The sequence below is a fragment of the Macaca mulatta genome, chromosome 6 (assembly GCF_049350105.2).
Source record: "Macaca mulatta isolate MMU2019108-1 chromosome 6, T2T-MMU8v2.0, whole genome shotgun sequence".
NCBI lineage: Eukaryota > Metazoa > Chordata > Mammalia > Primates > Cercopithecidae > Macaca > Macaca mulatta.
The window spans coordinates 90,535,822-90,559,511 of NC_133411.1; the positions used below are offsets into that span (position 1 = coordinate 90,535,822).

General features: G+C 34.2%; 1 protein-coding gene across 2 annotated transcripts in view; it reads right to left on the reverse strand.

Moving 5' to 3' along the window:
* The window catches only part of EDIL3 (EGF like repeats and discoidin domains 3), a 455,143-nt gene that overhangs the window by 269,976 nt on the left and 161,477 nt on the right, over nt 1–23,690 (reverse strand). The window contains exon 3 of one of the 2 annotated variants that reach the window (XM_001082527.4): nt 22,893–22,922. The exons of the other annotated variant lie outside the window; for it this stretch is intronic. Within the exon in view, the coding sequence (XP_001082527.2) occupies nt 22,893–22,922 (30 nt within the window). The remainder of the gene's footprint in view (nt 1–22,892; nt 22,923–23,690) is intronic. 2 annotated transcript variants of the gene reach the window in all.

The following is a 23,690-nucleotide window of genomic DNA, read 5'->3' on the forward strand; positions in this document are numbered from 1 at the left end:
GCACTCTAAGAGATTAAGCTACCCAGATTTGGCGGTACTATCCATAAAGGAACAAATAAAGCCTGAGAGATATTATAGAGGAAACAGACAAGGAGACAAGGAAGACTATATTCAGGGTCAGGCAAAAGAAACAAGACACTAAATAGGAACAGACATTTTTACAACCAAGTGACAGAGAATAGGTGTAGAGGACTACGTGCTGGCAAACAAGACGTTCCCGATAAGTCCTGCTCTTGCAAATGAAGCAGGGCATTCCTTCCCTGCAAACAGGGAGGACAAAGGAGCCAGCTGCAAACAGCAGACCCTGGGGGCTGATTTATGTGTAAACATCTTCAAAATCCAGAAAGTCAGGAACGGTCAGAAAAACAACAATGTGTCTTGTGACTTGGCAACATTCCACAAATGACTGTATAAAATAAAGCAGAGCGTGTCGTTCGGGGCGGCTGCCATGTTTGTCTCATCCTGTGTTGTCTTGTGTGTTCATTCCTTTGTTTAGGGAACACACGGATCCCAACAATAGGTGCCACTGAGGCCAACGGGGAAAATATCAAGAAGTAACGGATTGTTGTTCATGTTGAATGCTCCAGAGAAAACTAACTAGATTAATCATCTTCAAACTATTTAATTTTGCTTCCAAATGGATAACTTCTGAGAGGCAAAAGCTGAAAATTACTTCATTTCTGATATATTGATATTCTGTAGGCTGTTAAACTGAACAAATCTCAAAGATGAGGCATTTTATGAGCACTACACCTCATGTTTACCTAAATTAGAATCCAAAGAATTAAGTATCATTAGGAATACTTTTTAAATTTCTTCAGATAGAAAAAGTCTCCAGCAAAGATGACCCAACAGATGTTGAATGAACCCCTTAACACGACTAAGTCATACAGGTAAATTAATTCCACAGATTGCTCTCAAAAGCAATCGGAATCTCAGGGCTGATGTTGGTGTGCCAGCAACACACGTTCCTGATGGGTCATAATGTTTAATGAGATGCATGGGAACCTCTGAACGGGATGAACATTCAAGTGATCTTCAGGGAAATCCTGAATTAGACTGAGCTCCAATAATTTAATTGAAAGGTCACATAGGTGAGTGACTATTATAAAATCTGTAATATAATGGAAGCATTGTTCTCACACAAGTGGCAGTTAAGAACTTTAGGTCAAGGGCTTATCTCATTTTTAGACTCATAATAAGACAATACTCTTTACTTTTAGAAAATGTCAACATTTCTCTAAGGAAAAATTACTTAAGAGAAAATATTTGCACTTTTTCTATTAACTATATCCGAAGAGAGGCAACATTTTAAGTAACAAAGGTATATATCACATCTGTAGAAACATTTAAAAAAAAAAATTTGGACTACTATATGCTTTTGCCAATCCTTAGCAATCAACGATTCTTGCAGGTACTGATTCTATTATTAGAAAACAGCGTTTGATTTACCTATTTGTCCCACAGGGGTCTCCACTTTTGTTGTTTTGTACTTGTATTACTTTTATTCTTAAAAAGCTAGTGAAAGCAAAACTTCAAATACAACTTCACCTAAGTGAAGAATGTTTACAACATTTATTGGTCATTTAGTGAACAAACTTAACCAACATAATCAGAATTAATTTAATTTTTTCATTAGAAAGTTGTTGTCAGTTTCCAAGTAAAAACTATGATTTATAGTTAGTCAAATTTACTCTCATATACTTTAGGGAATAATGTCCACTGTATATCCCTCAAAACTAAAAACAGGACACAGCCAATTTTAAAATTAAAATATTTTGAACATTGTCTACTCTGATTATAATAGCACAGATATTATTTACTTTTCCTTTATTCTCATCAAATGTAGATTAAAAATAAAATTGAATTTCTGCCATCAAGATAATTAACATTTTTATAATATAGTTCCATGTCATTGATATCCAGCCTTTTCTTTATTTAAATAAAAATTTATTTCACTTTTTAAAAATTATAAAATTTTCATGCCTATCAAATGCCCATTCTTAGGCACTATCCAATTATTTTCCATATCTAGGTATACGTACAACCTGTTCATCCCTTCTCTGCTTGTGTTCCAATTAACTCGGATATTCAGCAGGCTCCTTATGACTGTGATGTCATTATCCTTCAAAGTCTTCTGCTCCATCCACTTTGAAGTAACCTATTAGTGATCTCAAAATAGTTCTTAAAATTTTCTTTCAATTATGCCCACTTATAAGCATAAGTTAATTGGCCCAAGGCCAATATTTAAAAAAAAAAAAAAAAGCCACATGACCTAAAAACGAAATGCTGTTTTTGTATAATTTTTAAATGTAATGTTTCCTGTAAGCAGCCTTGATAACTAAAATAGTAACTTTTTTTTTTTTTTTTTCTTTTTGAGATAGAGTCTTGCTCTGTTGCCCAGACTGGAGCACAGTGATGCAATCACAGCTCACCATAGCTTTGATCTCCCAGGCACAAGCAATCCTCCAGCTTCAGTCTCCCAAGTAGCTAGGACTACAGGCACATGCCACCATGCCCCGGATAATTATTTTTTTCTTTTTTTCTTTTTTTTTTTTTTTGTAGAGATAGGGTCTCACCTTGTTGCCCAGGCTAGTCTCAAAATCCTGGGCCCAAGTGATCCTTCCGCTTAGGCCTTCAAAAGTGTTAGGATTACAGCTGTTAGCTACCATGCCAGGCTAAAATAAATAGTAACTTTCTAATTTTATATATATATATATGTTTGTACCAATATATATTCCACTTTTCTGTGTGGATTTTAGACACCCCTAAAATACATTAAATAAACTAGAAACATTTAAATAACAAATAAAAATAATGATGGACAGTCATGTGATAAGAAGCCAGAAAAACAATGAAGCCAGATGTGTCATTGTGAAAGACTCCATATCTCTGTGACAGAAGTGATATGAAATGTGCAATAGCCAAAATATTTAAAATCATGTAAATAACCTGTGTCGACTTGAAAATCTTGACTCTTTCATGACAGATGGTGAGCAGAAAGGCTATTCTCAACTTATATCAATAATGGGGTAGAAAAGTTGGCAGTGCTGTAACACTGAGCAATAGAAATACACAAATTTATTGAGTATCCAGTTCACTGGTAAATAAAATGAAATAAATTCTGTAAAAATGTTTCCTTGACATATTTTTCACAGCAATCTACTGGCATTTTCTGTTCTATCCATTAAGTTACTAAACATGATGATTTCCCAGGGGTCATTTCTATATCACACTGAGACACTTGGCTCTTGTTACCTGAATCTGGAAAGAGCTTAGACTTGTTTCAAAGCACATTCTAATTCACCCTTTATCACTATCCTCTTTAAAGAAAATTTTCAAAGTATGAAAAGTATATTCACTTAACAACAAGTTTTACAGGTTAAAATTAGCATTAAAACAAAAATTTAAATAGTAAAAGTTTAAAAGTTCATGTGTTCGAAATAACAAAATTAAAATTTGCCTTCCAAATTGCTAAAACGAATTTGGACAAATCATTGTTTTTATCGACTACAGTAAATATTTGTTGTTCATTCAAAACAGATAATCCATAATGAGTTGATTTTATCTGCTAATAACTGATAATACTGAAATGAAAATAAAGTAAGGTTTAATTTTATGTTTTAGAATGCTGTGTTACTCTAAACTGACTGGATTAAATAAGTGTATTTTAGTTTTTTGTAATCTCATGTTTTGTATATTTTATTGCTTTTATAAATAAATAAATCTAGAATTAAAGTTGGACAAACTGTATAACATCAAGTAATTATAAAACTATGTTAAAATATTTAAGAATAAATTTGTGAATATAACTTTTGCTTCTTTAAAATAAAAAGGAATGACCTTATAATGTGCTTAAAATATTGCTTATCTGTTTTACCTCTCTCCAGAATTAAAAATATATATATATAAGCATATATAAGTTTAAAGTAATATAAATTATAGTTGCTGCCTAAATTTTTACCCATAACTCACTTCTTAGAACACACAGAGTTTCCACTGAAATCAAAGTTAGCTCCATCCTTACTGAACTGTATTGGCTGAGGTTTTGAAAATATCTTTAGGCTTTATGTATGATATCTATCCTTTTTCATTGAATAGACTATGATTTCATCATTATATTTTATAATCACTTTTTCATCCAGAAATGCAAAATTTGAGGGCTGCAAAAGTAAATATTCCACCATCCTTATAAATATTTCATTATACAATATGTTTATTTACTTAAAAATATTTTGGCAGAGCCAACCTAATTCATTGCACATTTATTTAGTACAACTACTGTTGCTATTGTAGTAGCTTGAATGGTGCTCTGCCCTCTCCCCCACCACCAAAATATATTCATGTTCAAATCCCTGGAACATGTGAATATTACATTACCTGAAAAAGTCTCATTACAGATGTACTTATTTTAAGGACTTCTATGGTTTAGATATGGTTTATTTGGCCATGCCAAGTCTCATGTTAAAATTTATGTCCAGTGTTGAGGTGGGACCTGGTGGAAGGTGTCTGGGATGTGGAAGCAGATCCCTCATAAATGGCTTGGTGTGCAGGAGTGAGTCCTCACTATTCGTATCTGGGATAACTGGTTGTTGAAAAGAGACTAGCACCTCCTCCTGTCTCTCCTCTCCTTTCTCTCCCTGTAATGTCTGCTCCCCTCTGCCTGTCACCATAAATAGAAGTAGTCTGAGGCTCTTACCAGATACAGATGCCAGCACTATGCTTCTTGTACAACCTTCAGAACTATGAGCCAAATAAACCTCTTAATGAATTCCCCAGCCTCAGGTATTTCTTTACAGCAACACAAATGAACTAAGGAAAGGATCTTGAGATGTGATCATCCTAGATTACCCAGATGGGCCCTAAATCCAATAACAAGTGTCCTTCTAAGAAACAGGAGAAAAGACACCGACAAAAGTGGAGAAGGTGATGTGAAGACGGAGGCAGAAATTGCAGTGAAGAGGTCACAAGTCAGTGAAGTCAAGGGATGCCCACAGCCAACACAAACTAAAAGAGACAAGGAAAAATTCTCGTCTAGAACCCTCAGAGAGAGCATGGCCTGGATTATGCCTTGACTTCAGAGTTCTAGCCTCCAGAACTGTGAGAATTAAATGAGTGTTGTTTTAAGCCACAGAGGTTGTGGAAATTTGTTAGCGCAGTCTCAGGAAACGAATACAGCTGTAGACAGTCAAAGCGATTAGAAGATGATATAAATCAGAAAATGTGACTGACATGACTGTAATTTGCACAGATCCAAATGGGTATGGTGTCTACATAAGGATCCTACAACACAGTTTCCATATTTTGTATAATTGAAACTGCTGTGCTCTTTTGATTGCGCTCTCTCTCTCTCTTCCTCTCTCTCTCCACTGTGACTTTGCTCTCTCTCTCTCTCTGTTGCTGTATGATCCCAAAGAGCATGATGTTATTTTTATGGGTATTTATCTATTGATACTGCACAGGTATTGATCCCTGATTCTGTCTTCAGCATTGCTGGAAATGCAATGGAAGGAAGAGTCCAGTTGAGAATGAGTTCCTATTACAGGTGAAGATACCATTCCAATCGCATCCAGTACATAATGAAGGAATTCAAATCCCTGTAGGGATAGAAATGACTGCTTCTCCAACCTCTGTTCTATTCCTTCTTTCATACTCACAGAAATATGATTTATTTGGGAGAAATTAGTGGAGATTCTGGGATCTCACAGAGAATGGACTCCTTCCCAGTCACTTCTCAGTTACCTACCACAGAAAAACATTCCTAACAGATACACACGTGAGAACTGCAAAGTGAGAAATCAATGTGGGTTACAGGAAACAGAAGATCTAAGATGAGAGGTGTGTAAAAGGCTGGATACGTTGCAGAGATCTGAAAGGGAAAGGAAAGTGCACTCCAGATAGACAAGCCTGGATTAAAGCTTTGGGGTGAGAATAAGCACAACATGTGTGACCTGGAATAGAGGAGACTGCCCTGCCTCCTAGAGAGAAGAAGCATGGATGTGATAGGATATTAAAACCAGGCACAGGTTTCATGGAGGGGAAGGAAAGAATGCCTTAAGGGAACAGTTTTTATTGGTTCTGTCATTTCCAGAATAAGAATACAATTAAGTGTGAATTAATAGTTTTAACTCTTAACCTACCACTACCCACCAAAGTGTCCGAGAACACTAGAGTCATTTGGTGAAACAAATAGAGAAGACAAAAAAAAAAATAAAATCACAGTTTGAAAATTCAAGTAACTTAAAAATATGCTAATCTTCCTCTTCTAACAGCTCTATAAATTCTCAGAAATTTTAAAAGTACGACAACTTGCTTGAGCATTCTGGCTACAGAATATCAGGCTGGTGATTATCATTCTGTAGGAACTTAACATTGATCAGTGTTTTCAGTGTTTTTTTGATGATCTTATAAATAAGACTTAGTAAAACTAACTCCTTGTGTTAAGATAGACAACAAAGATGCAGAATGCTAAAATGTTTCTGGAAAAAATAAATCCCTAACCATTCTCTTTATAATTTGTCTTATTTTAGTTTCATTTTACTTAGTAGCTGAGTACTTGCACAATTCCTCCTGACACATTTAAACACTAAATTATGAAATGTAATAGTTTCAAAGGTCCTCAGTCTTAAGTTGTCCTTTAAAGAACATCTCAAGCTTTGGCAAAAACCATTGGCTAATCTGTACAGTGGTTTTAATTCTTTGTTTTTATTATTGAGAAATGTATAGCTCATTCTTTTTCAAGAGCTTCTAGCAAAGCTTTAAAAGCAACCAATAATGTTGTAACATTTTAAAAACTGGATTAAAACCCTAGATTTTTTTTAATTTAGATTTACATCTAAAGAAAGAACAAAACAGGTGAATAGATACGAAACATATCTAAATCTTGTTGAATTCTAGCAGTTGAAGATCTACTTCAAATAAATATATTTTCTTAAAAAAAGGTATCTCATGAGAACACTATACCCAGGTATGTTTTATTTTATTTTTAAATATGTTACTTAAAGGTTTAAAAAATTCTCTCCATGTAATCTTGAAAATAAATTACTTGAAGATGTCTATGAGCTTAATGAGACATGAATAACAATGCAATAATGAGGTAGTTATTGTATAAAGAAATTGCAGATCCTTTCCTAATTCCTTGTGGACCTCAAACTTAGGAAGCCAAGTGGATGTGCAGGCTTGCCCCTTCCCCCTGCATGACCAGTGCTGTCCTCTGATCCACCACCTCCCTTAACCTTTCTGACTCTTTTACCCATACCCAGCATTAGATGATGGTGGTTATCATATTTGAGATGTCTTAAAATCACTGCTGCGGTTTCCTGCCAGTGATTACTAACAATGGCTCAATCGTTGCCATTGTTACAACACCACACTGAAAGAATTACTAAGCAAAAGTAATTTTCTTCTACTGCAGCAAAAGCAGAAAAACAAAGATCAATGTAATGGATTTTTTCTGCCAAGGAATTTAAATAATACAATTGTCCCTCAGTATTTGTGGGGGATGGATTCCAGGAACCCTCAGGGAGATAAAAATCCTCAGATGTTCAAGTATCTTATATAAAATGGCATAACATTTGCATATAACCTATGTATATCTCCCCCCACACTTTACATCATCTCTAGGTTACTTCTAACACCTAATACAATGTAAATAGTTGTTACACTCTATTGTTTCCTATTTATATTTTGTATTATTTTATTGTCTTTTGTGTTCAAATATTTTCAATATATGGTTGTTTGAATCCCTAGATGGGAAACCCATGGACAAGGACAGTTGCCTGTAATTTATAGCATCTTTAATATTCTTATCAAATTATTGGGATTCTCCTTTTATTTATTTCATCTATTTGCAAATATATCTATCATCATCTCTCTCTTTGTATCATCCTATAAGAAAGAAGTAAGTGTGATCTTTTTTTCTTTTTTTTTAGAGATGGAGTCTTGCTATGTCACCCAAGCTGGAGTACAGTGGTGCAATCTCGGCTCACTGCAACCTTCACCTCCCGGGTTCAAGCAATTCTACTGCCTCAGCCTCTGGAGTAGCTGGAACTACAGACACACGCTGCCACACCTGGCCATTTCTTTTATGTTTTAGTAGAGACGGGGTTTCACTGTGTTGCCCAGGCTGGTCACGAACTCCTTGAGCTCAGGCAATCCGCCCACCCTGGCCTCCCAAAGTGCTAGGATTATAGGCATGAGCCACCGCACCTGGCCCTATGTGTGTTCTTGAGTTAATAATGCAATAAAGTCAGCATAAAATCTGTATGGCTTAATTTATTCATTAATTTGAACATATAACAAATATTTATGAAGCATCTACTACGTATCAAACACTTGTTCTAGAAGGAGGGGATTCAGTCATGAACAAATATAGACAAAAAGTATGCCAGCCCTTAGGAGTTTATATTTAGCCTGGACAGAAATAAATAAGTTACATAAGTAAGATGGGCAGATATTTTAAAAACAACATTAATAATATTAAACATATGCAGGCAAAAGACTGTCAAAGTGGAGAGCATGTGAACTTTTTAGAGACAAAGGAAGGTCTCTCTGAGAATGCACCTTCATGTGAAGACATGAAGGATGTGACTGAGTAGTCATGCAGATACATGCAAGAGAAGTCCTTCAGGCAACCCACCTGTGAGTGCCAGGCCCTGCCTATAAGAACAATGTGTCCAGGGTTTATGTCTCATCAGGGCCAGATGAGAGGTACTAGAGGACCTGGGCAGAAGAGTCATAATAACTAATGACTAATAACTAATGATGGGTGCTCACAGCCTTGTAAAAGAATCAAGCTGCCAGCTTTTTTGAGAAGAGACTGAAGAGGGGCCTAGAGTACCAGCAAATCCATGAGTGAGAAGATGCTGCCTTGGACTATTTGATTAGAGTTTGGATATATTTTTAAAATGAAGCTAAAAAGACCTGGCGGACTAAATGTAGAGAGAGGGTGTCATCAAAATAGACCTTAACGATTTTGGCTTAAGCCATTGACACGAAGCCTGTAAGAGGAGCTAGATTAAGGCAGAATATATATTTTTAATGCAAGTATGTAAAATGGATGAAGGCAGTCAGGGAGATTTTCATTTCCTATTTTATTCTTTTCCACAATGTTTATGTGATTCATAAACTGCTGTAGTGATCAGAGAGGCACTTAAAATAATATATAAAGTTTTGCACATATTATAATGTATAATTTTATAATATATGCATAACAAAAAGTTGAATAACTCTATATAACTTTTACAATTACAAGAAATATATGACATTTAAAACTCTTTAGAAATGAATAAAAAGGCTGAGTTTGCTGCTGTAAGATAAGCACCAGTTTTTCCAGAGAAGCTTGAACTTGAATCCTGATTCTGTTACTTGCTTACTACGTAACCTTGCACATATTTCTTCATACGCTTTAATATTTAGTGTTCTCCTCTTTAAATTCTATATATGCAGTATTTGTTAACTGTGAAAATTAAGCAAAATACTCTACAGAGAGGCCTCTGCATATTGACGGAATAAAAAAATCATAATCAGGCCGGGCGCGGTGGCTCAAGCCTGTAATCCCAGCACTTTGGGAGGCCGAGGCGGGTGGATCACGAGGTCAGGAGATCGAGACTATCCTGGCTAACATGGTGAAACCCCGTCTCTACTAAAAATACAAAAAACTAGCCGGGCGAGGTGGCGGGTGCCTGTAGTCTCAGCTACTTGGGAGGCTGAGGCGGGAGAATGGCGTGAACCCGGGAGGCGGAGCTTGCAGTGAGCCGAGATCACGCCACTGCACTCCAGCCTGGGAGACACAGCGAGACTCCATCTCAAAAAAAAAAAAAAAAAAAAAAAAAAAATCATAATCAAAATTACAATATTAATACGGCAAACAGCAAAGAGAATAATGAAAGGAAAAATAGTAGCTTAGATTTCCTGTGCAGTCCCTATTACAGGATGAGCAACACTGCGATGAGCTCTTTACGTGTATTGTTGAGTGCGATCTTTACAGCAAACCTCTAAGGTGGGTTCCCTTATTGTCCCATTTTACAGAGGAGGAAAAGTTAACTTGTAGAAAGAAAATACTTCATAGACAGTAGACAGCTATTTGTCAGAAGACAAAAGCCCCTGAAGGTGCAGACCTGAAGGCCCATGGCGTTTTATCCTATCCATCCTATCCAGAAAGTTGAATGTCTTCCCTGAGCCAGGAAATCTCCATAATAGTAAGTAAATACCTCTCCATACTCATGTAAGATTTAACATTGGAGTAAATCCAAGGACAGCCAAAAAAAATTATTCAGGCAAATGGAGATGCTCTTAAAGATGAATCCAGCTAATGCAGGGAGGACTAGAAATTAAAGAAACCTCTAAGTCTAAGTCTGCACAGATAAAGGCCAACATTAATTGTGATTAAACATTGGAAATAATGTTCAATCTATTTTCTCTGAAACACATTCTTTGGTAAATAGAATAGTTTGTGTTTATATTTTTTCTGGTTCTCTGTGATAGTTAAATTTTACATGTCAATTTGACTAGGCTATGGTGCCCAACTTCTTGGTCCAATACTAATATAGATATTTCTGTGAACATATTTTGTCGATGTGATTAATATCTACAATCGGTTGTCTTTAAGTAAAAAAGATGACCCTTGCTAATAGAGTTGGGTCTCATCCAGTGAGCTGAAGGCTTTAAGAGCAAAAACTGATTTCCCTGAGAAGAGGAGCCTCAAGAGTCTAACACAGAAATCCTCCCTGAATTTCCAGCTTCTTTGCCCTATACATGTTAGACTTGCCAGCACTCACAATCACATAAGCCAATTCCTTAAAATAAATCTACTTACCCATGTATCTATTACACACACATGCACACACACACACACACATCCTTTTGGTTCTGTTTCTCTGGAGAACTGTATAACCCTGAGAGATAAACTCTTTTCCTTTTTAAATCATTTTCCATTTATATAATTTTATTCCCATTAATAATGGTATCTTTATTACTTTTTTAACTTTGATGCTTTTCCAGTGCTTGGTGTTACTTTGGGTTTAATTTCTGGCTTGTCTTCTAGCATTCTAAAGGTCAACAGCACAAAATCTAAGTATTAATAATTCAAAATGAAAAGAAAATTACGAAATTTCAAAAGACATTTAATCAAAATTTGATTTACACCTCTAGGACTATCTTTCAACATTATAACACAAGTTTTAAAAAGTTGAATTTTTAATGCTGCAGCAACATATAAACAAATATTAAGTCACTTTTTTCCCAAGCTTAAAAATTTGACTAAATTTGAATGGTTATTCTCTATTTTAAAGATAAAATTATTGTGTTTTGTCTGTATGTCATTTTTATATCTAATAAGATAATATCAACCTAACATAACTAATGACAGTATTTAATACTCTTAGGAATGTTCTAGACAATGCAGTTTAACAATTTTGTCAGTTTTTAAAATGTGAGAGAGAAGGATTATAGTAAGCAGTTCCTCAGAAATAAGGCTGAGTAAATTTAGTTGTTCCTATAGAAACCAATCATTAAAGTTTAAAAAGAAAAGATTGGGGGTGGAGGCGGAGTGAAGTGGCTGAATAGAAGCCTCCACCAATTGTCCTCCCTGCAAGAACACCAAATCAACTATCCACACAACAAAGCAAACATAAGAACCAAAAATCAGCTTAGGTAGCAGCTCAGCCACAGTTGGGCAGAGCACCAAGCAGGCTCCTGAGAGCCCAATTCCAGGCCGTGGCTTTTGGACAGTGTTTCTTGACCTGTAATAGACCAGAGGGGAGACTGGTGCCCTGAAGGGAGTGTCCCAGGCCTGACAGCACTCACCACAAGTTGACGACTGAAGGGCCCTGGGGCCTGGAATGAACATTGGCTATAGCCAGGCAGTACTCACTGTGAGCCTGGGGCAGTGGTGGCCATGGGGAGAGAGTCTGCTTGTTGTGGAAAGGGGAGGAAAGAGTGGGAAGGACTTTGTCTTGTGCCTTCTGTGCCAGCTCAGCCACAGCAGAAGAGAGTACCTCAGGACCAGGAGGGAATTTGCCACCCTGAAGCAAAGGACACAAGCCTGGCTGGCTTTGTCACCTGCTGATTGTAGAGCCCTAAGGCCTTTAGCAAACACAGGAGGTAGCCAGGCAGTGTGGTTACTGTGGGCCTTGGGTGAGATCCAGTGCTGTGCTGGCTTCAGGTCTGACCCAGTGCTATCCCAGTGTTGGTGGCCACAGAGGTGCTTGTGTCACCCCTACTCCAGCTCCAGGCATCTCAGAACAGAGAGAGAGACTCCTTTTGTTTGGGAGAAAGTAGGGGAAGAGATCCTGAGAGTTCTTCTGCATAGTATCCAAGACCATACGAGTCAATAATGAGGGGAATTTTGGAAACTACACAAATACATGGAAATTAAACAAAATGTTCCTGAATGACTACTGAGTCAATGAAGAAATTAAGAAGGAAATTTAAAAAATTCTTGAGACAAATGATAATGGCAAGTAGGTCTATGAAAAGGTGCTCAGTAGCATTGATCATCAGAGAAATGCAAATCAAAATTACAACATATAGGCAATATTATTATAAATGACAGTGAGGATGTGGAGGAAAGGCAACCCTTGTATTATACACTGTTGGTGGGAATGTATCTTAGTACAACCACTTACAGAAAACAGTTTGTAGTTTCCTCAAAAAACTAAAACAGAACTACCAGATGATCCAGAAATCCCACTACTAGGTATATACCCAAAAGAAAGGAAATCAGTGTATCGAAGAGACAGCTGCACTCCCATGTTTACTGCAGCACAATTCTCAACAGCCAAGATTTGGAAGCAAACTAAGTGTCCATCTACAGATGAATGGATTTTTAAAGTGTGGTACATATGAACAATGGAGTACTATTCAGTCATAAAAAAGAATGAGATCCTGTCATTTGCAATAACATGGATGGAACTGGAGATCATTATGTTAAATGAGATAAGCCAGGTACAGAAAGATAAACTTTGCATATTCTCACTTATTTACAGGGGCACTTATTTACAGAGATAGAGAATAGAATGATGGTTACCAGAGGCTAAAAAGGGTAGTACAGGGGGCAGGGGGGTGGGGAGTGGGGATGGTTTATGAGTATAAAAATATAGGTAGATAGAATGAATAAGATCTAGAGTTGAATAGCACAGCAGGGTAACTGCAGTCAACAATAATTTATAGCACATTTAAAAATAACTAAAAGAGTATAATTGGATCATTTCTAACACATAGGGTAAATGCTTGAGAAGATGGATACCCCACTTTCTGTGATGGGATTATTACTAAATGTATGCCTTCATGAAAATATCTCATATTTCCCATGAACATATACATCTACTATGAACCCACTAAAATTCTTTAAAAGAATTAAAAGATCAGTTCAATACAGATCAGTTCAGTACAGATAGTGCACATCCAGTTTTGGCACACTTGAAAATGTTTATATAGAACAAGATAAAATAAAGGCTATGGTGAAGCTGGGATTTTAAAAGTTACAATGCATGACAATGCGCATATGAATATACATTTTAGTATTATTGAGATGTACATCAAATTTAGTTTTCAATAATCAGATTCTCAGGGTCTCATAGTTTTTATAAAATAGGATGAAAAACATAGCAATGTACAGAAAAATAACCATGAAGGTAGTTAAAGTGACAAAGAGATGTTATAACCATCATTTCCAATTGGCTTCGTTGATTGGTCACCTAGTGTGCATTCCTCTGATCCTGTTCTTAAGGAGTACCCTCATTTTTGTTCATGTACCCACACCTTAGTCACATAGCTCATAATCTTCAAAGAAAGCTAAAATAAATCTCATACTCCATGGGACAATCTTGATTGGCTGACTTTTTCAAGATAAACAGAAGGGATCTAAGTCTGTCCAGTCAGAGTGATCTCAGGACTCTTGCCTTGAAAGCATTTTTGTGCCCTCTCTGGTCGTGCATAAGGATGCATATGGCCACAGTAGCTGTTGGCAGACATATTACAGCCATGGAGAAACCAGTGTTACTACTAAGATAAATTTTCTGCCACAGAAGATAGAACAGAAATATTGGAAAAGAAGAAGAGAAACCAGACTTTTAGTAATATCATTGAGCCAACTGTTCTCAACTCTGCGTGAGTTATTATTTAATCTATATTAATCTATATTAAATTGAATTTTCTGTTACCTAGAACTAAGGAATCAGGTCACAATACATAATAACTGTTTTTGAATATATGTATTGCTAGATATTAACATCTGTAACTGAAAATATAATGGTTTTAAGGCGGTACCATGAGAGATTTAAATTTTACATAACAATAAGATTTTATTATTTTAATTGTTTATGCTAACTCTGATTTTACAGTTTGGGGGAAAGATGATGGATTATACAACTACATTCATAGATATGTATGTCAAGATGTAAAGATACTATTTTTCACTCTTGTGATAGTTTAATTCTTCCACTTGTCTAAAGAGAAAGATGTGTATACAATTTTCCAAAGTCCCTACTGGCACCATGATCCTGTTCTACAGCAAAGTTTATTTTAGTAAAAATATGAAATAACACATATAACAGGAACTTAAATTACAATTATTTGTCTCACAGGTAAACATCACTATCACACATCTATCAAGAAGGAAGTTTAATTTTGTTTAAAAAAAAAGGAAATGTAAGCACTATTTGGTCTTTCCACTACTGTCTTAATAAACTGACCAAAGTCACATCTTTAGAAGCAGTGATTTTTTTTCCCTGTTCCTCTGAGAATCTACGAATAATTACTTCTATCTGATTTTTAAATATTGTAGCATTTTTTTGGTTTTTATATATTAGGTTTTAATATTTGAGCCTGATTAGAGTATATTTATGAACAAGAATATACTCAATAAAACAATTAGTAAAGTTCCTCCAGGCACTAGAGGGAAAATATGCATTTATGTATAAAACAGGAGATAAATTTGTAACAAATGTAAGGCAAACAAAAATGAGAATGTGAAGTTCTATTTCAGACCCCAAGGAAATAAAATACTAAAATCAGAATGCACAAACAACTCTTGCTCATTAGAAAATAATGTGATAAAATATCATTTATTTTCAAAATGCATGAGTTATAGAATAAATTGAGCATAGTCAGCCATGCCAAATTAAACTCCACAAGAAAATGAGAAAGAAATCTGAAAGATATCTGTAGCATAGTTAAGAAAATAAAAAATTCACCATAAACAGAAATGATGTTTTTGTGGAACTAAAATTAAATATTTCAAAAGTTAGAGAAAATATCTAATCACTCTGTATCCTGTGTGTATACACAAAATATGTATTTGTTTTATGAATGACTTTTAACTTGCTAATATAAAACCACAGCTTCAACTCTTTACTACTGCTAGCCCATATTCTATTATTAACCTTTGTATATGAAAATAGTATTGTTCTTAGGTATACTTCTTCAATGTCAAAGCTAGTAATTTAAATGATTAAAATATTAAAAATTTAAAGGAACTGGTGAATGTATGAATGCATTGGTATGCCAAATCACCATTTTCTTCATCTCTATGGACATCACAGAATTCATAATAAATATTTTATCAGCTACTATGTCCAGTGATCTCTATCATCACTACCAGTTGGAATGAACTGATAAGACATCACATACACAGCTTTACATTTAAGTAAATTACAATAATTTTAACTTTATAAATATATGAAGAACACTATGGCTTTTGTATTTTTATGTTTTAATATGATTGTCAAAAGGATTATCTTTTTGATATCCTAACGTGTGTGAGGTGCCATCTCATTATGGTCTTCACTGGAATTTCACTCAGTGATGTTGAGCACCTTATCATACATCTATTGCCATTCTCATGTCTTCTTTGGAGAAATGTCTATTCAGATTCTTTGCCCACTTTTTAACTGGTTTGTTTTTCTATTTGCAATTGACTCATGTGAGTTTTCTATGTATTTTGGATATTAATCCCTTACCAGATATATGGCAAATATCTTCTCACAATCTGCAGGCTGTCATTTTATTATCTTGATTGTTTCCTTTGTTGTGCAGAAAATTTTTAGACTGATGTGGTCCCACTTGTTTGTTTTTGCTTTTGCTACCTGAGCTTTTGCTGTGACATCCAAAAAATCATAGTCAAGGGGCTATTCCTCTATAGTTTTTTCTTCTAGGAGTTTTATGTTTTCAGAGCTTATAAGTTTTCAATCTATTTTGAGTTCATTTTTATACGTTATATAAGACAAGGGTCCAGGGACTCTTTGAACACTCTTTGTGAGAATGTAATCTGGTGCAGCCATTATGGAAAATAGTATGGAAGTTCCTCAAAAAAATTAAAAATCTAATTACTATATGACCTAGCAATCCCTCTTCTGGGTATATGCCCAGATCAAATAATATCATACAGATATCTGCACTCCCATGTTCACTGAAGCATTATTTGTAGGAACCAACTTTTAAACAATCTGAGTGTCCATTGATTAATAGATAAGAAACTTACATAATAGAATATTATTAAGCCTTATAAAAGAAGGTGATTCTGCCATTTGTGACAATGTAGATGAATCTGGAGGAATTATGCCAAGTTTAAAAAGCCAGACACAGAAAGAAGAATGCTGAATGATCTCACTTATATATGAAATCTAAAAAAAATAAAATTTGAATACATAGAAATAGAGTAGAATAGTGGTTACTGGGGATGGGGATAAAGAATGGGGGAAATGTAAGTCAAACGGTACAAAGTTGTTATGTAGGATGAATAAGCCTAGAGATCTAATGCACAATATGAGTACCATGACACTAATATTGTATTACATAATAGCAATTTGCTGAGAGAGTAGATTGTCAGTGCTCTAACAACACACACGAAGGTGATGGATATGTAAATTTTTCTGACTATAGTAATCATTTTACTATATATGTATTTAACACATCACATTGTATATCTTAAATTTATACAAAAAAAGAACAAAATATTTTTACCATTTACATATATCTGAAAATTCCCTTTTTAATGTTTTCATTATTATATGAGTTAATCTAATATTAATAGGTACTTTTATAGAAATCCAAACTCAGTTCCACTTGCAGTATTAAAAAACTGCCAAAGTAATTAAAAACCTCCCCTTAGGCAAGAGAAGAGGGAAAAAATAAAATGCAAGCTTTTTATTTGAGGTGATATGAACAAAACAATAAGTTATGGTTTTAATTCGTTTTAACCACTGACTTACTGTATAGCTGCAAGATCTCTACTGTGTCATTTTCTAAGTGATTTTGGTCCCATCCACTAATTTTCCATTCCCAGCCCTGTTTTAAATGATTTCCTTGAGGGATGAATGAATGATTTCCTTGTGATAAATGAATGATATTTCTAAATATTCAAAATTATAGCTAGTAAGACCAAATAAATTAAAAGCAATGAGGAAATTGTGACAATAAACTTGATTTGCTACACCTTATAGTTAATTATATTTTATATAGTTTATTTTTAGTAGTCAATATTCAAATTTATATGTCTTATTCTTCTTCAAAGGAGATAGAAATAAGTATTGTTATAGTCAGTTTATGAAGTGTCTATTGAAAAACTTAAATAAAAGCTAAATGAAAATTGGATTTGTGCAAAATAAGGAAAGCAATCACCGACAACTTTGTTTCAAGGTGTTATTTGATTTTACCTTTCAAAAATACATGTCATATGTTCAGGTGAATGTTGTTAATTTCAAAGTTGTAATCTTATCTGTATTTCATACCCCCTCACATTCTTAATATTTGCAAATCTTTGTTTTTAAAGGCATATATATTAGACCAAAGGCAGATAAATATAGTAGCACAGTTCAGAGACTATAAAATAATAGTTGATGCTGCAATCCCATAAGCAGATTCAGAAGGAAGTTTCAAGAAAGTAGTTTCCAAAAATTATTTGTGCAATAGCAATATAATTAGATTAAATATATCACTTCTAAAAGTGATGCATTTTGGGGTGCAGTTTCTGCTTTAAAAGTGTGAATCTCATTAGTTTGTAATTACATCTTAAAATATAACTCAGATTGAAGAAATTTCTCTATAGTTCATTGATGTGTTTTTATACTCAGTAAAACAAGATGCTTAAATATCTGAATGTAAGATTCAAGTAGGATAAATAAAAAGAAGCTTCTGGTAGCTAAAGAAGCAGATGTTAAGTGAATCTGTCCTCATAACTCAGATGTTACAAAATATGGTCTTTTAGGCTAATATATTCTACCAGAACATTCAGAACTGAAAGTGATTAACAAGCCAATGCTTCACAATCAATAACGGGATGCATGCCTACTATTACAAATGCAGATATGATGTATTATGCATCCCCTCTACGAGTCAACATTTTAAAACACTGATTAAGCACTTGCTATTTGCAAGGCAATTTAGAAGTTCAAATAAAAGAATGTGGGTACATATGAAGAAATAACCAAAGACAGAATGTGATTGTCTAAAGTATAAGAATATTTTCATTCTGAAATTTATTTTATTAAATATAATCTGAGTAACATGGGAACAAAGTGGAGGGATCAATTATCTGTTTTAATGAGGCAGTCTTTCAATAATTCAAAATATAAGGCAAATCAATTGTATTCCATTGTAAAGAAGAAATCCATATTTTTTAGCATTATAACACAAATAAAACACTAATGTCTCCCTAATTTTCTCATTTATTGTCTTCCTGATGTTTTTCATTCTATGTTATTGAAGATAAATATCTATTATTTACTTTAAAAATAGTTATAAACAATGATAATATATCATAACTATTTAATTATAATTAACCCAACTCTGTGTGCCTATGGAATTAAAACAACCTACATTTGTCATATAATATCAATACATTAAAAATGTTTACTAAATAGTATGATTGAGTGGTAATATCCACTAGGAACTTACATTTTTAGATAAGTCATGTATAGATTTGTTCAAAAAATTATCATTTTAAAATTCAAAATTCATACATTAACAACTATTAATCAGGATGCTGTGACTTTTTGGCAGGAAAAAAATCCTATTTATTTTATTATTTATACTATTACTTTGAGAAGTGGCTTATCACCAATTAGAAAAATAAATATTTAATTTATAGAAATTAACATATATATTTGAAGGAGACACTGTCCAACCTGGAAGAGTATGAACCTGGTAATGATATTATATGGGGACTTGTGAAAGCTGAATTAACGTATATTTTTTCTGGCAAACAAAAGATTTCATTTCATTGACAACTGAAACAAAATGGAGAAATAACAGGGAAGAGAGATAAGTTAAAAGAGGACAATAAAAATAAATCTGAGCTTGGAAAATATCATTCTGCATCAATTCTGTTGGTGAAAGAAGATGAGAGTGAAAACAGAATATTAATGTTGTAATAAATATATTATGAATAACAGCTATAAATTAAAGATATATATTTGATATATATGATTACTAAAAAATATAAGTGAACAGGATAATAACTATTGCTTTAAAAAAATAAGTGTTGAAAAATTCAGGTCAAGAGATACTAAAATGAACTCAAAAATTTCAATCCAATTTTCATAATTATTCATATTCCTTATGAAATCAATTATTTGCAAATCTGATAATATTTTACCAAATGTTTTAATATACTCTTTTTATTATACAGCTTGATAAAATTAAAAGAAAAACATTTGTTTCCCATTGTCTGTTTTTTATACAAAAGGAGTGTCTGCTTTACTAAATGACACATTTTCTCAATGTTAGTATAATCCATATGTGAAATTATGTAGCTAAATATTCCTTAAGAGCACGTTTGTTCTATTTTAAAAGTCTATGCTAAAATCACAACAAAAACATCTGTTCATATCTAGAAATGAAAGTATTTTTAAAACATAATTTAAATTCTATGATGTGCATATCACTCTGGAGGAAGATGAGTATTTTGAAGAAAAAACGTTCAGTTGCATTTCACAAAAAGATCTTCTTAGTGAGCAGAGAAGTTATGAAAATAGATTTAGAATAAGAAAAGTACACAAATAGCTACATTATACTTACATACAGCTTACACTGGGTTACAATTCACTTTCTTTATACAAAATAATAATTTTGTAATAGCATCAACACTGCTTGGCAGGCGACTTAGTAAGGTGTGGGTAGCAGACAGGAGAAATGAAAATGAATTGGGCTAGAAAATGATGGCTGCTGTCAAGGATTGACACCCAAAGAGAAAGTCCAATTAAAGTTAAGAAATACAGACAGAGGAAGTCCTAGCCAGAGAAGTCTAACATCCAGAATCTAAAAGGAACTTAAACCAACAAGCAGAAACCAACCCCAGTAAAACATGGGCAAAGGACACAGACAGACACTTTTGAAAAGAAGATATACAAGAAGCCAACAAGCATATGAAAAAATGCTCATCACTTAACAGAGAAATGCAAATCAAAAACCACAGCGAGATACCATCTCACACCAGTCAGATATTATTAAAAAATCAAAAAACAACAGATGCTGGCAAAGCTGTGGAGAAAAGAGAACACTTACTGTTGGTGGGAACGTAAACTAGTTCAGCCACTATAGAAGGTAGTTTGGAGATTTCGCAAAGAACTTAAAACAGAGCTACCATAAGATCCAGCAATCCCATTACTGGGTATGTACTCAAACGAAGACAGATCATTATACCAAAAAGACACATGCACTCAAGTTCATTGCTGCACTATTCACAATAGCAAAAACATGGAATCAAATTAGGTGCTAATGGTGGATTGGATAAAGAAAATGTAATACATATAAATTACAGAATACTATACAGTCATGAAAAAGAATGAAATTATGTCCTTCTCAGCAACATGGATGGAGCTGGATGCCATGATTAAAAAAATAATGCAGTATCAGAAAACTAAATACCACATATTCTCACTTATGATTAGGAGCTAAACATTGAGCATACAAGGATATAAACCTGGGAACAATAGACCCTGCAGACTACTAGAGAGTGTAGGAGAGGAAGGGGGTGTAGGTTGAAAAACTACCTATTGGATATTATCCTCCCTACCCAGAAGCAATATACCCATGTAACCAACCTGCACATGTGCCCCCTGTAACTAAAGTGAAAATAATAATAATAATAACAATAAAGAAATCCAGTGTGTATTTTATACTTATATTAAATTTCAATTTGGAATGATGGAGTGTTCAATAGCTCATGTAGCTAGTGACTACCCTATTGGACAACACAGACCTGGAGTTTTTCTGGAAGAGGACTCAAGAAACAGTTAACAGGAGTTGCCTCTCAGGAAGAAAACTAAGAGACTAGGGGTATAAAGAGAGAGCAACCTTACTTTTAACCACAAACACTTCTGTCTTGCTTGAATTATGTGTCAAGTATATGGATTGTCTATATAGAAAAAATACACCACAATAGACAGACACACAGACAGAGTCTTTGGGCAACACGAACAACAGCAAAGCTTCAAAGTCAGGGCAAACAAAGCAGAAACTGGGCAGAGGAAACTCGAAAACAGATGAGTTGGCTATTGAGTCATGTGATTAGGTTGGTCCTAAAACAGGCTACAGAATACTGCCTAGAGTGGGAGAAATATGATAGGAGTTCCTATCCAAATCAGGTTATAGACTATCTAACAATATTATGAAAATGAAACATCAATTGAGAGTTTGTCTGAATCTCTGATTCCATTTCAAAGGCAGTTATAGTTGTAATGAGTACCATGCAACATGACATTTATATATATCCTTGGAATTTATCCGAGAAATGTAAGATATTTATTTTGTTTTATTCCACTGAAACTTTGATCTTTTGCATTTACTCGTACAGGTAAAATCCTTGTACAGTTTTGCATGGAGATAGAAGTCATGAAGCCATGCTAGTTGAAATAGGTCGAGTCTATGAATTGAACTGACCCTATCTTGTATATGAGTTCCAATAACTGGGCTATTTTCCCCCCTTCCATATAAGAAAGCACCATTCTGACCATTAATTTCAGGAGCCCCTTCCTGCTCTTGTCTCTCAGGCCTAACTCCTTTTCTCAATTACTAAAAGGAATCCATCTAATGCTGAGGTCTTTTCTGTTCAGACCAACCACGAACTGCCTACATCTCAGAGATTGACTCTATATTTTTCCGATGTTGTTGGTATGTTAGTCTGGTCTTTTATTAATTAATCAAGTGAGCTTTTTCTTCCCATTTTATTCTCATAATTGTGTCTGGTTTTTAGTCTCTCTGGCATTTCTCTGACCTGTCTCACTGTCCTGGAACCATGTTGAAAGTGGTTCTCTACCATTTGCATTCTACCATTTGCATTCTTCATTGCACATGGTTCAGGCCACAGCCTGTGTTTGATAAATACTAATTAGCTGGATAAGGAACTAAGTCATGATGCCAAGTTGCAGGATTATTAAATTATAATTGTAAAAATTACATTTTTAAAATAAAATGAATGAGGCAGACATAGTTTCTACCCTTAAACCTAGTGAAGAGGATGTCTGATGCCAGTTATATATGTGACAGTGCTGTATTCTCTCATGAAAGGTATTTCTCAAAGTTTATTTTACCATTTTCCTCTTTTTTAATTTTAATTTTATCATTCAACTCATTGTATTATTTTTCTGTATTTTTCTCAATGTTCTCATTTTCCAATTTTCCTCATTGTTTAATGTCAGTCTGCTATTGTGTATTGTGTTTTCCTCTGTATTAGTTTATTTCAAGACTTTTCTCCTTTTATTCAAAACTCTTAACCAACATCATGTAGTCTGGCACAGCATAGTGGGCTCAGCAAATATAAAAGTAAATAAATAAACAAACAAACCTGTGCCAGTTTTCTGGTTGAAATCTGAGAAAATATTCAAAAGGTTGACTCTCTATTATTAAAGGCATGACATTAAATAAGAAATATCTTTATAACATAGGAACTTTACCTGCTGAAGTTGGTTCTTCTTCATCTGATGCTGTAAGAGGAAAAGGTGAAATGAGGATGGGGTAGAAGTGAAGGGAGGGAGAAGTGGGGAGAGAGAAAGAGAAAAAGAGATATTGAGATTGAACATAAATATATTTCACATTTCCAAACACTAACTACAAGTCCCTGACTTGTACTTTTGTGTATACATTAGAAAATTGTCATTATTTAATAACAGATTAATGAGTATTCACGTTAAATCAAAATATATATGCTCCTATACTTTAAAATACCTATTAATATTTATTAAAAAAACATTGAATTGTCTGAAATTGATTTTCCTTTGCAAGCAAGATTAACTTTAGTTAATCTGAGTGTAAATTATTATAAATATTATTGCTGAAAAATATGAATTGTATATAACATAGAGCTAGCCCACCATCAATTTTCTGTTTGGCAAAAAGGAATTAAAAGTCATGGTTGATAGTCAAAAATTGTGTTCCATGAGATAGAAGTTATAAGAAAGGAAGAATTAAACTTCAGGGTAACTCAAAATCACTTCGGACTTTTTCAAAGTAAAACATGAAGATTTCAGTTCTCTCTCTCGCTCTCCGTATTTCTCTGTGTGTGTGTGTGTGTGTGTGTGTGTGTGTGTGTGTGTGTGTGTCATATACCACACACTTCAAAATGTAGTAGTGATGATTCTGTGGTAAGAACACAGGAACCTGCATTTTAAAGAGTGATCCCAGGTGGTTCTGACTTATGTTCTGCAGCCCACACATGGATACACACAGACATTATAAAAGAGAAGGCCACAATA